This window comes from Vipera berus (genome assembly GCF_964194415.1).
Source record: "Vipera berus genome assembly, chromosome: 7".
Lineage (NCBI taxonomy): Eukaryota > Metazoa > Chordata > Lepidosauria > Squamata > Viperidae > Vipera > Vipera berus.
Genome location: NC_138209.1, coordinates 2,689,715 through 2,703,008, shown reverse-complemented (window position 1 = coordinate 2,703,008; position 13,294 = coordinate 2,689,715). Strand labels below are relative to the sequence as shown.

General features: G+C 47.4%; 1 protein-coding gene across 1 annotated transcript in view; it reads right to left on the bottom strand.

Annotated features, from left to right (window-relative positions):
* Positions 1–1,040: 1,040 nt before the first annotated feature.
* ADAM33 (ADAM metallopeptidase domain 33) overlaps positions 1,041–13,294 on the bottom strand; it is a gene marked incomplete at its 5' end in the record, with an annotated part of 71,587 nt that continues 59,333 nt past the window's right edge. The window contains 4 exons of the mRNA XM_081333319.1: positions 1,041–4,609; positions 7,666–7,826; positions 9,378–9,629; positions 12,076–12,181. Of these exons, the coding sequence (XP_081189445.1) occupies positions 4,558–4,609; positions 7,666–7,826; positions 9,378–9,629; positions 12,076–12,181 (571 nt within the window). The 3' untranslated portion in view covers positions 1,041–4,557. The remainder of the gene's footprint in view (positions 4,610–7,665; positions 7,827–9,377; positions 9,630–12,075; positions 12,182–13,294) is intronic.

The following is a 13,294-nucleotide window of genomic DNA, read 5'->3' as shown; positions in this document are numbered from 1 at the left end:
GGAAAAATGGATGGATTACATCCAGAATAAATATGGGACTAAAAAGTTTCACTTAGCATTTGAATAAGTATTGATGTGATATTTATACTGCTTGTAGTCATTTTATAAGAGTTAAAGTGCGATAGATTTAATAGTTTATTGTTGTTTGCATATGGTAGATTATGATTGTTTCTACTTTTATACCTTGTATTTAGCTCTGGGAAGTCGGGGAGTGGGGAGGGGGAAGGGAGGGAGGTGTGGGGGAGGGTTGGGGAGAGGGGAGGGGGTTGGCAGGGGTTTTGTTTTGTCTTGTTAAAAATAAAATGTATTGTAAAACTTTTCAATAAAAAAAACAAATAAATACTATTTAAAAAAAAAAAATTAAAAAAACTTTTCAGAGGTTTTAGAGAGATCGAAGAAACAGGAGGCAGGCAGGCACTGGATTAGAAGCGGGGAAACTCATCCCCAATTTGCAGGGAGTCCTTAACTTACAACAATTCATTTAGTGATTGTTCAAAGTCACAACGGCACTGAAATGACTGGTGACCGTTTTTCACACTTAACGGCCATTTTTGCAGCATCCCCCCTCCCCGGGTTACTAACTGAACTGCAGAGATTCACTTAACAACTCTGGCAAAGAAAACAAGGGGAGGGGAGTCGTCGAAAGAGGCAAAACTCACTTAACAACTGACTCGCTTCGCGACAGAAATCTGAGGCTCCTCTGTGGTCGTAAGCGGAGGACCACCACGCCGTGATGCAAAGCCTGGGAATCTCATCCCTACAACTGCAAAAAAAAAAAACCTCCCCGAGTGTACCTTATCCTCTCAAGCAGTCAATAAAAAATAATAATAATAATAATAAAGTTGGGAGGGACCTTGGAGGTCATCTAGTCCAACCCCCCTCAGAATTACACACGCCAACAAGTCGGACGGTCCCCACCCCACCCCTACCCTGAGCACGAGACGCGAGCGACATTGTCTCTCATCCCCCGCGTCATCTCCCCAAACGACAAGACTTAAGATTTCAGTTTTTTAAAAATTATTTATTATCATCATTTTTTTTTCTTTTTAAAAAGGACCTAAAGCGTTCAGAGGACTGGGTTTTTTTTCTCCAAGTGGTCTTCTTTGTGCGGAGAAACGCAGGCGTCTCTGTGGAAATATACGTAGCGAAGTTGTCTAAGGCAGTTGGCGAGGGGAGGGGGGTTTTGTCTCCAAACTTGGCAACTTTCAAGACTTGTAGACTTCAACACCCAGAATTCCCCAGCCAGCCATCATGGCTAGCTGGGGAATTCTGGGTGTTGAAGTCCACAAGTCTTAAAAGTTGCCAAGTTTGGAGACACCCCCCACCCACCCCCGGTCTAAAGAAATAGCAAAATAGAGCTTGGGAGGGGGGAGTGGAGGGGGGGGACGGGAAGAGATAAAGGGCTAGAAGTTTCCGATTGGGGGACGGATTTGAAATATTTCACACCCCAATAAGTCGATAGAACCTTCTAGCGACGCAGTGGCATCCCCACACGTGGGGGAAAAAAAAAGAACAAAAACACTTGGCAGAGGAATGCCAGCATCCGCAAGGCAACAGCGGGCTACCCAGAGGTCATCAGTGCATCTCAAAGGAGAGAAGGGGGGGCTTCCCAACCGGGGGGGGTGGGCAGGCCCTGTTCTTGGACTCGGGAGCAATTGGTCCCAGGAGACGGGAAGGGGCTATGGAAAAGGCTTAGAGGGGGAGAAGGCACCTACTCCGTGTTTGGACGTGTTCCTAGATCGTGGGAATTAGGCTGGGCATTTAGCCCCGCCCTCTCGGGTCCAGAGGGGGGGGGGGTTCCCCGAAAGTTCACGGGGTCCAGGATCTGATTGGTGGCTTGGTCCACCCCAGCACTAGGGCCCAGCGCCCTTCCTGAGAGCAAAAAGATGCATTTTTATTCATGGATCCAGAAGGAAAGGCTGAGATATGGAGCACTTGTGAAGGCGGGCAGTCCTCGGCTTAACAACCGTTCGTTTAGCGACCATCCAAAATTATAACGGCACTGGAAAATAAAGGGACTTAGGACCGTTTTTTCACACTCCACGCCCGTTGCAGCGTCCCCGCGGTCACAGGGTCAAAATTCAGACGCTTGGCAACCGGCTCGTGTTTACAACGGTCACCGTGTCCCGGGGTGTGTGTCACGTGATCCCCTTTTGCGACGGTCCGACACGCAAAGTCAACGGAGGAAGCCAGATTCCCTTGACGTAACGTGTTACTAACTTAACAACTGCAGGGATTCGTTTAGCTATTTGGGCAAGAGAGGCCACAAAATGAGGCAAAACCCGCTTAACGATGACGTCGCTTAGCAGCAGAAACATTGGGCTCAACTGTGGCCGTAAGTCAAGGACTCCCTGTAAAACATCTCTCCCTCTTTTTTGTCTGAAATCAGAAATTATGTTGGCTTTTCTAATCAAGGGTGGTGAACACCGGAGTCGAAATAATTTCAATCCCAGTCTGGTGTTTCCTGTAGGCCCCTCAGAAGATCAGAGTGGGAGATGACCATCATCAGGGACCCAACTGGGGCTGAGGTTCATCTCTAACCACTGTCCAGCCCTTCCTGGCTTCCTTCTCCCATGTGGCCAACCCCTACCCAACCCACCACCATTTCAGAAAGCGTCCCACCAAGTAAGGTGGACACGTAGAACGTGGCAATATCTCCACGTGGGAGAGGATGGACAGGAACGGGATGCTGGGTGGACTTCCAAGACTCGGTCCACCATCTATGTGATGTTCTTGGCCCTGGGTGGTGGGATGGAGTGGGAAAGGATGGACAGGAACGGGATGATGGGTGGACTTCAAGACTCGGCCTACCATCTGTGATGTTCTTGGCCCTGGGTGGTGGGATGGAGCGGGAGAGGATGGACAGAAACGGGATGCTGGGTGGACTTCCAAGACTCGGTCCACCATCTGTGATGTTCTTGGCCCTGGGTGGTGGGACGGAGCGGGAGAGGATGGACAGGAACGGGATGCTGGGTGGACTTCCAAGACTCGGTCCACCATCTGTGATGTTCTTGGCCCTGGGTGGTGGGATGGAGCAGGAGAGGATGGACAGGAACGGGATGCTGGGTGGACTTCCAAGACTCGGTCCACCATCTGTGATGTTCTTGGCCCTGGGTGGTGGGACGGAGCGGGAGAGGATGGACAGGAACGGGATGCTGGGTGGACTTCCAAGAATCAGTGCACCATCTCTGTGATGTTCTTGGCCCTGGGTGGTGGGATGGAGCAGGAGAGGATGGACAGGAACGGGATGCTGGGTGGACTTCCAAGACTCGGTCCACCATCTGTGATGTTCTTGGCCCTGGGTGGTGGGATGGAGCAGGAGAGGATGGACAGGAACGGGATGATGGGTGGACTTCAACACTCGGTCCACCATCTCTGTGATATTCCTGGCCCTGGGTGGTGGGATGGAGTGGGAGAGAATGGACAGGAACAGGATGCTGGGTGGACTTCAAGGCTAGGTCCACCTAGTAGTAATCCCATAGTCAACAATAATCCCATTGTTGGTCAACAAGGCCTTTACTTGTTCGGGAAAGTTGTCTCCCCTGTGCTGCTGTTCTGTTGACCTTCAGCCCTCAAAGCAAAAATGGGACCCCCCAAGGTCAGATCTTCTTGGGAGGGGGCTTCCTCCCTCTGATCTCACTTTTAAAGCACTGCCAACCACGTGGAATACAGTAGCTTTGACTGTGGTGGGCTTTTGTGTTGATGCTCTGCAGAGCACCGTCCTGAACTTTGTCCCTATGGATGTGTGGGGTAGAAATGCCCATCCATCACAACTGGAGGGAGGGGAGTTGAAGGACACCATGTCTCCTGTACCCAGTGAGACCTTGGGCCTCCCAACTTCCAAGGAACCAAGAGGTTGGCCAAGGATCATCTGTACCCTTCCAGGCAATCAAGACATTTCCCAAGGCCCTTCCCGTTTTCTGGAACCATGGGAGGTGTGCTGAGACAGCCTTCTTCTCGGGATGGAAGAACCAGGTGTCAACAAGGACTCGAGCCGAGCTCACTAACCCCTTGGACTTTAACATCCTCTTTCCCAAGCTGGTCTCTTCCAGACAATCTAGGTTTGACTTGTGTTCCAAACAGAGGTTGGGTGCTCAGCCCAACATCCTGGAAGGATGTCCCCGGTGGCTAAAGCTGGTTTCATCTCAGGCTTGGCTCCGTCGTATGTCTGGAAAACTGGCGTATCAACCTGTAAACCGGTGACGCCAACTCAGGAAGCGGGTCTACCCAACCGAAACGACGGTCAGGGAGATGACGTCTCATCAAGTTGTGCAAAATAAGGAGGTAGGTCAGGATATCTTCACATCCGCAAAGCTTCTGTGGTTGGATGAGTTGAAGCCACGCGTCTCAAGGTTCTCCTACTCTCGACAGCCCCACAAAAGGACCGATGACCACAGCTCTCCTCTCTGCTTCTTTGTTTTTTGGGGGGTGGTTACATTTCCCACCACCACCCCAAAAAAATACCCCCCGAAGTTGAAAAGTTCTCTGGTAACAAAAATCCCTGCGTTGGACCCGCAGTAGTGCAAACGAGGAAGGCGAGGGTGAGCGAGCCTTTTGTCACTTCTTGAAGGGGAAGGAAGCGGGCTGGACTTTTAAGCCTGGGAGGGGTCTAAAGAAAGAAGAAAGGCAACAAAAGAAATTGGTCAGAAGAGCCCAGAAAATATACACACACACACACACACACACACACACATATATATATATACACATACACATACACATACACATACACATACACATACACATACACATACACATACACATACACATACACATACACATACACATATATATATATATATATATATATATATATATATATATATATATATATATATATATATATATATATATATATATATATATATATATATATATATATATACATACACACACACACACACACACACACACACACACACACACACACATACATACATACACACACACAGTTGCAAGAAAAAGTATGTGAACCCTTTGGGATTACGTGGAGTTTTGCATGAATTGGCCATAAAATGCGCTCTAAACGTCATGTAAGTCACAACAATAGAAAAACACAGTCTGCTTAAAAAAATACTACACAAACATTAGCTGTTGTCATGTTTTAATTGAACATAAGATGGAAACATTCACAGTGCAGGGTGGAAAAAGTATGTGAACCTTTGGACTTAATAACTGGTTGACCCTCCTTTGGCAGCAATAACCTCAACCAAACGTTTCCTGTAGTTGCAGATCAGACCTGCACAACGATCTGGAGTAATTTTGGACCACTCCTCTGCACAAAACTGTTTCAGTGTAGCAATATTCTTGGGATGTCTGGTGTGAATCGCTCTCTTAAGGTCATGCCACAGCATTTCAATCGGGTTGAGGTCAGGACTCTGACTGGGCCACTCCAGAAGGCGTATTCTGTTCTGTTGAAGCCATTGTTTTGTTGAATTACTTGTATGGTTTGGGTCATTGTCCTGTTGCATCACCCATCCTCTGCGGAGCTTCAGTTGGCGGACAGATGGTCGTACGTTTTCCTGCAAAATGTCCTGACGAACTCTGGAATTCATTTTCCCATCAATGACAACAATCCGTCCAGGCCCTGAGGCAGCAAAGCAGCCCCAAACCATGATGCTCCCTCCGCCGTGTTTTACAGTGGGGATGAGGTTTTGATGTTGGTGTGCTGTGCCTTTTTTTCTCCATACAGTGTTGTGTGTTTTTCCCAAACAACTCAATTTTGGTTTCATCTGTCCACAGTATATTTTGCCAGTAGTGCTGTGGAACATCCAGGTGCTCTTTTGCAAACTTCAAACGTGCTGCAGTATTTTTTTTTTTGGACAGCAATGGCTTCCTCCGTGGTGTCCTCCCATGTACTCCATTCTTGTTTAATGTTTTCCTTATTGTAGATGTGTCAACAAAAATGTTAGCATGTGCCAGAGATTTCTGTAGGTCTTTAGCTGACACTCTAGGATTCTTCTTTACCTCATTAAGCATTATGCGCTGTGCTCTTGCAGTCATTTTTACAGGACGACCACGCCTAGGGAGAGTAGCAACAGTGCTAAACTTTCTCCATTTGTAGACAGTCTGTCTTACCGTGGACACACGAACATCAAGGCTTTTAGAGATACTTTTGTAACCCTTTCCAGCTTCATGTAAGTCAACAATTCTTGATTGTAGGTCTTCTGAGAGCTCTTTTCTGCGAGGCATGGTTCACATCAGACAGTGCTTCTTGAGACCAGTAAACCCAAAACAGATGTGTGTGTTTTTAAAGGGCAGGACGGCTGTCAGCAACACATCCAATATCATCACACTGATTGGGGTCAAGGTTGGCTCACTCCTGGCTCCAATTAGCTCTTGGAGAAGTCATTAGGCTAGGGGTTCACATACTTTTTCCACCCTGCACTGTGAATGTTTCCATCTTATGTTCAATTAAAACATGACAACAGCTAATGTTTGTGTAGTATTATTTTAAGCAGACTGTGTTTTTCTATTGTTGTGAGTTACATGACGTTTAGAGCGCATTTTATGGCCAATTCATGCAAAACTCCATGTAATCCCAAAGGGTTCACACACACACACACACACACACACACACACACGTATATGTGTATGTATGTATGTATGTATGTATGTATGTATAATGGTTAACATGGTGGGCAACCAAGGGATCCGGTTTGCTCCAATGGTCAAAGCACGAGGCTAGAAACTAGGAGAATGTGAGTTCTAGTTCTGCTTTAGGCATAAAAGCCAGCTGGGTGACTGTGAGCCAATCACCAGGAGACAGTAAGTTCTAGTTCTAACTTAAGCATGAAAGCTGGCTGAGTGACTTTGGGCCAATCACCAGGAGATGGTGAGTTCTAGTTCTACCTTAGGCATGAAAGCCAGCTGGGTGACTGTAAGCCAATCACCAGGAGATGGTGAATTCTAGTTCTACCTTAAGCATGAAAGCTGGCTGAGTGACTTTGGGCCAATCACCAGGAGACAGTGAGTTCTAGTTCTACCTTAGGCATGAAAGCCAGCTGGGTGACTTTGGGCCAATCACCAGGAGATGGTGAGTTCTAGTCCCACCTTAGGCATGAAAGCTGGCTGAGTGACTTTGGGCCAATCACCAGGAGATGTTGAGTTCTAGTCCCACCTTAGGCATGAAAGCTGGCTGAGTGACTTTGGGCCAATCACCAGGAGACGGTGAGTTCTAGTTCTACCTTAGGCATGAAAGCCAGCTTGGTGACTTTGGGCCAATCACCAGGAGACGGTGAGTTCTAGTTCTACCTTAGGCATGAAAGCCAGCTTGGTGACTTTGGGCCAATCACCAGGAGACGGTGAGTTGTAGTTCTACAGAAAGGCATGAAAGTCAGCTGAGACACTTTGGACACCGAGAGATGGGTGAGTTCTAGTTTTGCCTAAGACATGAAAGCCAGCTGGGTGACTTTGGTCCAATTACCAGGAGACGGTGAGTTCTAGTCCTGATTTGGGGATGAAAGTTAGCTGGGTGACTTTGAGCCAATCACCGAGAGGCTGTAAGTTCTAGTCCTGACTTAGGCTTGAAAGCTGGCTGGGTGACTTTGGGCCAATTAGCCGGAGATGGTGAGTTCTAGTCCTTTTTGCCCTTTGACTTGGATTTTAGTTCCTCTCCCCCTTTATGGATCCCGAAGGCGGCGTCATCTTTCACGGCCAACTTACTTGAGAGGTTTGGAGAGATGGTTGAAGGCCCCGGTGCCTGCTGGCTTGGAGTTGCTCGGAGGGACCATGACCAGCAAGGCTGGACTCGGGGCTGAGGCCACGTCTTTTGCCAGAAGAGTCTTGGGGAGGGGTCTATGAGGTGGTCTCCGCTGTGGGTTGACCTGCCAAGAGGAAAAAAACGGCACAAAAACAAGAGTCGGTCGAACCGAATTTGGAGCCGGTTGGATTCTACCCATCAAACTTTGCTTGCGAATGGCTGCATTTGGCCACCGGGACTCCCAACCTGGTTTGTTGAACAAGCCATAATCAAGGTAGGGGGCTATGTTGTGTGGGAAGTCATCCCCCCCCACCCAGAGAAGGAAATATTAAAGAGGCAGAAACGCATGCCCAGTTTTTTTTTAATAGCCCCAAGTCTCCCTCCCCCAAGCAGAAACCAGCTCTGTAGAAACGCAGATGTGATCATCCATTCAGGAAGGTTGGAGGCCCCCAGCTAGAAGATTGAGAAGACAAAGACGCCTAAAATCTACGTATCCCACCCAAACTCTAAGACAGGACATAATAGGGTTAACCCTCAGATGCCAAAGGGCACACTCAGACCCAGGTCAAAGTTCATGCCACAGGAACAACTCCCAACAAAAGGCTCAAGAAGGTATAAAAACCCACTCACTACATGTGCTCTGTCTCTCTTTTCTTTCTTCTCTGTCTGGCTCTCCTCTTCAATAAACTGCAACCTTCCTCCTAAAGCAGTCACCATGTTGCTTATTCCCGGCTTGGATTGAACCACGATGAAGACGTTTCCTTCAACAGTTGCAAGCCAAGGCATACCCACCGTAATTGGCAAAGCGCCACTTCGATCGGTGTTTTTCAGTCCTTGGCTGGTATATAGATCCCAACGCCCAGCCAGTACGGGTGAACGTCAAGGTAAATTCCAGGTAGTCCTTGACTTACGACCGCAATTGAGCCCCGGCATTTATGTTGTTAAGTGAGACAATTGTTAAGTGAGTTGGTGCCCCGTTTTACCAGCTTTCTCGCCACGGTTGTGAAGGGAATCGCTGCGGTTGCTAAGTTAGTCACAGAGTGGATCTGGCTTCCCAAATTGACTTTGCTTCTCAGAAGGTCGCAAAAGGGGATCACGTGACCCCTGCCACCGTCATAAATCCGAGCCAGCTGCTCTGAATTTTGATCATGTGACCGTGGGGAATGCTACAACGGTCATCGGTGTAAAAAACGGTGGTGGGACACTTTTTTCAATCCCTTTCTCACTTCGAATGGTCACTAAATGAACCATTGTAAGTCGAGGAGTACCTGCAGTTTCCAGAAGGTCCCCTTGATCTCCGAATCAAGCCTCTTGGTCCCCCAAAAGAGCAGTGAGGTATGTGTCAAAACAGGGTTTCCCAATCTTAGCCATTTTGAGCTGGGTGGGCTTCGACTCCCAGAATTCCCTCACCTTCAAGGTAAATTACATCCTGAACATTCCCTCGATCTACTAATCTAGCCTCTCGATCCCTCAAAAGGGCCATAAGGTGTGCCTAAGACAGCGTTCCTCAGCTTCAGCCACTTTTAAGATGGCTGGATTTCAATACCCAGAATTCCCCACGCCCAGCAGGGGAAATATCTGGATACATAACCTGCCAGTAGCAAAATGTAGGTCCCAGAACTAACACACAACACACACACACACACACCAACTCATCGGGGAGCAGGCAACTCACCGGAGGGGGTCGGACAGGATTGCTTGGAAGAGGCTTCTTCGGAGGGGGCAGTTTGGCGGGACCCCCAAACCCAGCTTTCGGGGGCACGCCGGGCGATACGTGGAATGGCGGTGGCGGAGGCCTGGAAGGTTTGAGGTCTCTCTGGAGGGGGCCCGAGGGGCCACAGCTGGGCCGTAAGGGCCGTACCACATTGATGGGGTGGGGGCCCGTTTGAGGAGGGTTGGGCTTAAGCGAGGAAATGCCTCTTGCTCCCTGCGGAGAGAGAAAAGAAAAGAGGGGATGGTGAGGTTCCCAGGTGGAAATTGCCAGTTGTGAAGGCACCAGGCTACAAACCAGGAGACAGTGAGTTCTAGTTCCACCTTAGGCATGAAGACCAGCTGGGTGACTCTGGGCCAATCACCAGGAGACGGTGAGTTCTAGTCCCACCTTAGGCATGAAGGCCAGCTGGGTGACTCTGGGCCAATGACCAGGAGACGGTGAGTTCTAGTCCCACCTTAGGCATGAAGGCCAGCTGGGTGACTCTGGGCCAATCACCAGGAGACGGTGAGTTCTAGTCTCACGTTAGGCATGAAACCCGGCTGGGTGATTTTGAGCCACTCACCAGGAGACGGTGAATTCTAGTCCTGCCTTAGACACAAAAGGCAACTGGATGACTTTGGGCCAATGACCAGGAGACAGTGAGTTCTAGTCCCACCTTAGGCATGAAAGCCAGCTGGGTGACTTTGGGCCAGTCACTAGGAGACACTGAGTTCTAGTCCTGCCTGATGCCTTAACCAGGACACCAAACTGGCTCTCTATCATAATATTAGGGCACTGCAAAACTATACAGGTAGTCCTCGACCTACGACCATAATTGAAAGCAGGAGTTCAGTTGCTAAGCAAGGAGGTTGTTAAGTGGTTCGTGCTCAATGTTACGATCTTTTTTTTTTGTTAAATGATTCACGGCAGTCATTAATTGAATCAGGAGGTCATTGGGCAAATCTGGGCTTCTCCCATTGCTTATCGGAAGCCGGCTGGCAAGGTCGCAAAAAGGGGATCATGTGACCTCAAAATGCTGCAACCATCACAAATACTTGCCAAGTGTCCGAATTTTGATCACATGACCAGGGGGATGCTGCAACGGTTGTGAGGAAACGGTTCATAAACTACATTTTCCAGCGCCGTTGTAATTTTGAACGGTCGCTAAACGAGCGGTTGTTAAGACGAGGACTGTCTGTGACTTGGAGCTTCAGGCCGAGGGTTACTTCATTGATTTTTTTTTATCACAACTTTCTGCAGGGAATCAATAATTCGAATCCAATCGGGCGTGAAACTATTTAATTGCAAGCCGACTTTAGGCACTCTGACGGTAATTTCCACTCCGCTGCAAGCAAAAACACACTTGCCGGTTCACGAAAAATATGGCACAACAATTTAAAAAAGAAATGGATGGTTTAGTTCAAAGGAGCGGATCAAACTGACTAACTCTCCAAAAGCAGCGGGATAAATCTGAATTAAGTCAGTGACCCAAACTGAATCGTGGATCGGCTAAAATTACCAATTGCTTTATATTTCAGCTGCCAACTTAAAAGGTTGCGTGTTTGTGTACACAACGCTTTGTCTTTCTCAATGCCTGTCCACACCAGTCCTAAAACGGTAACAAATGCAGGCAGTCCTCGACTTACGACGTTACCACAGCTGTTGCTAAGAGAGAGAGAGAGACGCTTGTTAAGGGAACTTTGCCCCAACTGACGGCCTTCCTTGCCACCGTTAAGCGAATCAAGGCAGCTGTTTGAGTGAGTGACACGGTCATTCGGCGAATCTGGCTTCCTTCCGGATTTGGCTGGTCAGGAGGCTGCAAAAGGGGAGGGCGTGACCCCAGGACACTGTGACCGTCATAAAGATGAGTCAGTTTTGAGCACAGCACTGGGTGGGGATGCTGCAAAGTGTGACAGTCCTAAATCCCTTTTTTTTTCAATGTCGTAAACTTCGAATGGTCACTAAACGAGCTGTTGTCATTCGAGGACTATCTGTAGTGCAGGATTCACAGCGGAAAGATATGAAGGGAGTAACTGTGGCATATAAGAAGCTATATTTACTCTAAGGCAGTGTTTTTCAATCTTGCCTTACTTGAAGATGCCTAGACTTCAACTCCCAGAATTCCCCAGCCAGCACAGCTGGGGAATTCTGGGAGTTGAAGTCCACACATCTTCAAGCTGCCAAGCTTGAAAAACACTGCTCTAAAGTCCAATTTGGAGAACGCTGGGAGTTGAAGTCCACAAGTCCTCAAAGGGCCAAGTTTGAAGACCCCTGCTATAGACTTTAAGAGAAGTGGACTTCAACTCCCAGAATTCCTCAGCCAGCGTGCCTGGCTGAGGAATTCTGGGAGTTGAAGTCCACAAGTCCTCAAAGGGCCAAGTTTGAAGACCCCTGATACAGACTTTAAGAGGAGTGGACTTCAACTCCCAGAATTCCTTAGCCAGCGTGCCTGGCTGAGGAATTCTGGGAGTTGAAGTCCACAAATCCTCAAAGGGCCAAGTTTGAAGACCCCTGACTTATCGTGTGGAAAGAAAGGTCGTAAAATGGAGCCAAGTCCAATTAAACGACTGTCTGGCTTAGCAACATGGGGCTCATTCGTGGTCGTAAGTTGAGGACTACCTGTTTGATAATCAGCCTTCAAATGGACCACAAACGTTTGAGCTGGGATGAGTTTGTTTACCTGACCAGTAATGCTGGACTTCACTTTATTAGTGGAGGAAATATCCTGCAAAGTGAAGGCGGAATTAGAATGACCTTGTGTTCTTTTCTGATGAACAATGGCGTCCCTGTCACAAAAAAAAACCAGAAATAAAGAACAGGTTAAACGAAGCGAGTAATTAAGATATGTATAAGCTAAAAAAGTTATTGACAAAGGCAAAAATGATGTTTTTATTGAACTGATATAATTAGAACTGTACTTGCTTGAATACGAGTCCTGAGATTTGCACTAAAGATTTTGTTACTGAACTATTGCTTAACCCAGTCACCACGTTGCTTTTTAAATACTCAAATGTAAAATTGGAAAATTAATAAAATATTATAAAAAAGAAAAAAGAAGCAACCTGGAGTTAAGGAGAACAATTAACCAGTGGAACCACCTGCTTCCAGAAGTGGTGAATGCTCCAACACTGCAGGTTTTTAAGAAGAGACTGGACAGCCATTTGTCTGAAATGGTATAGGGTTTCGTGCCTGAGAAAGGGGGTTGGACTAGATGACCTCCAAGGTCCCTATGAACTTGAATATTATTATTATTATTATTTAAAAAATTTAAATGTTGGGAAAAAAAACCGAAGATCGCTTTAAGATCTGCCCCCTGTAATCCTGAATTCAAACTCGGTGTACAGGTAGGGCCACGACTGAGGCCCCAAATTCTTGTTGTTAAGTGAGACGTTTGTTAAATGAGTTCTGCCCCGTTTTACGACCTTTCTCGCCTTGGCTGTTAAAGGAATCTCTGCGGTGGTTAAAAGCTATCCTGCAGAGATGCTTTCAAGGCGCTGCAGTCTCCCAAGCAGAATGAGAAATATTAGGATATGTATCGACACGACGGCAACCTGACTTCAAAGGCGGGTCTTTTCTCAAAGTAGCCCCCGACTTACGACCAGTCGCTTAGCGAATGTTTGAAGTTACGACGGACCTCCCAAAAAGTTACCCACGACCTCGGTCCCAGAGCTACTGTAGATTTTGGGCGCTCGGCCAACGGCTCGAAACTTACAGCTGTTTTGCACTTTCCAGTTTCCAGCCCCCCCAACCCCCCACCCCACCCCCCCAAAAGAGCTCCATAGCAAACCAGGGAAGCACTTATTATTATTATTATTATTATTATTATTATTATTATTATTATTATTATTATTATTATTATTATATTATTGTTATTATTATTATTATATTATTATTATTAT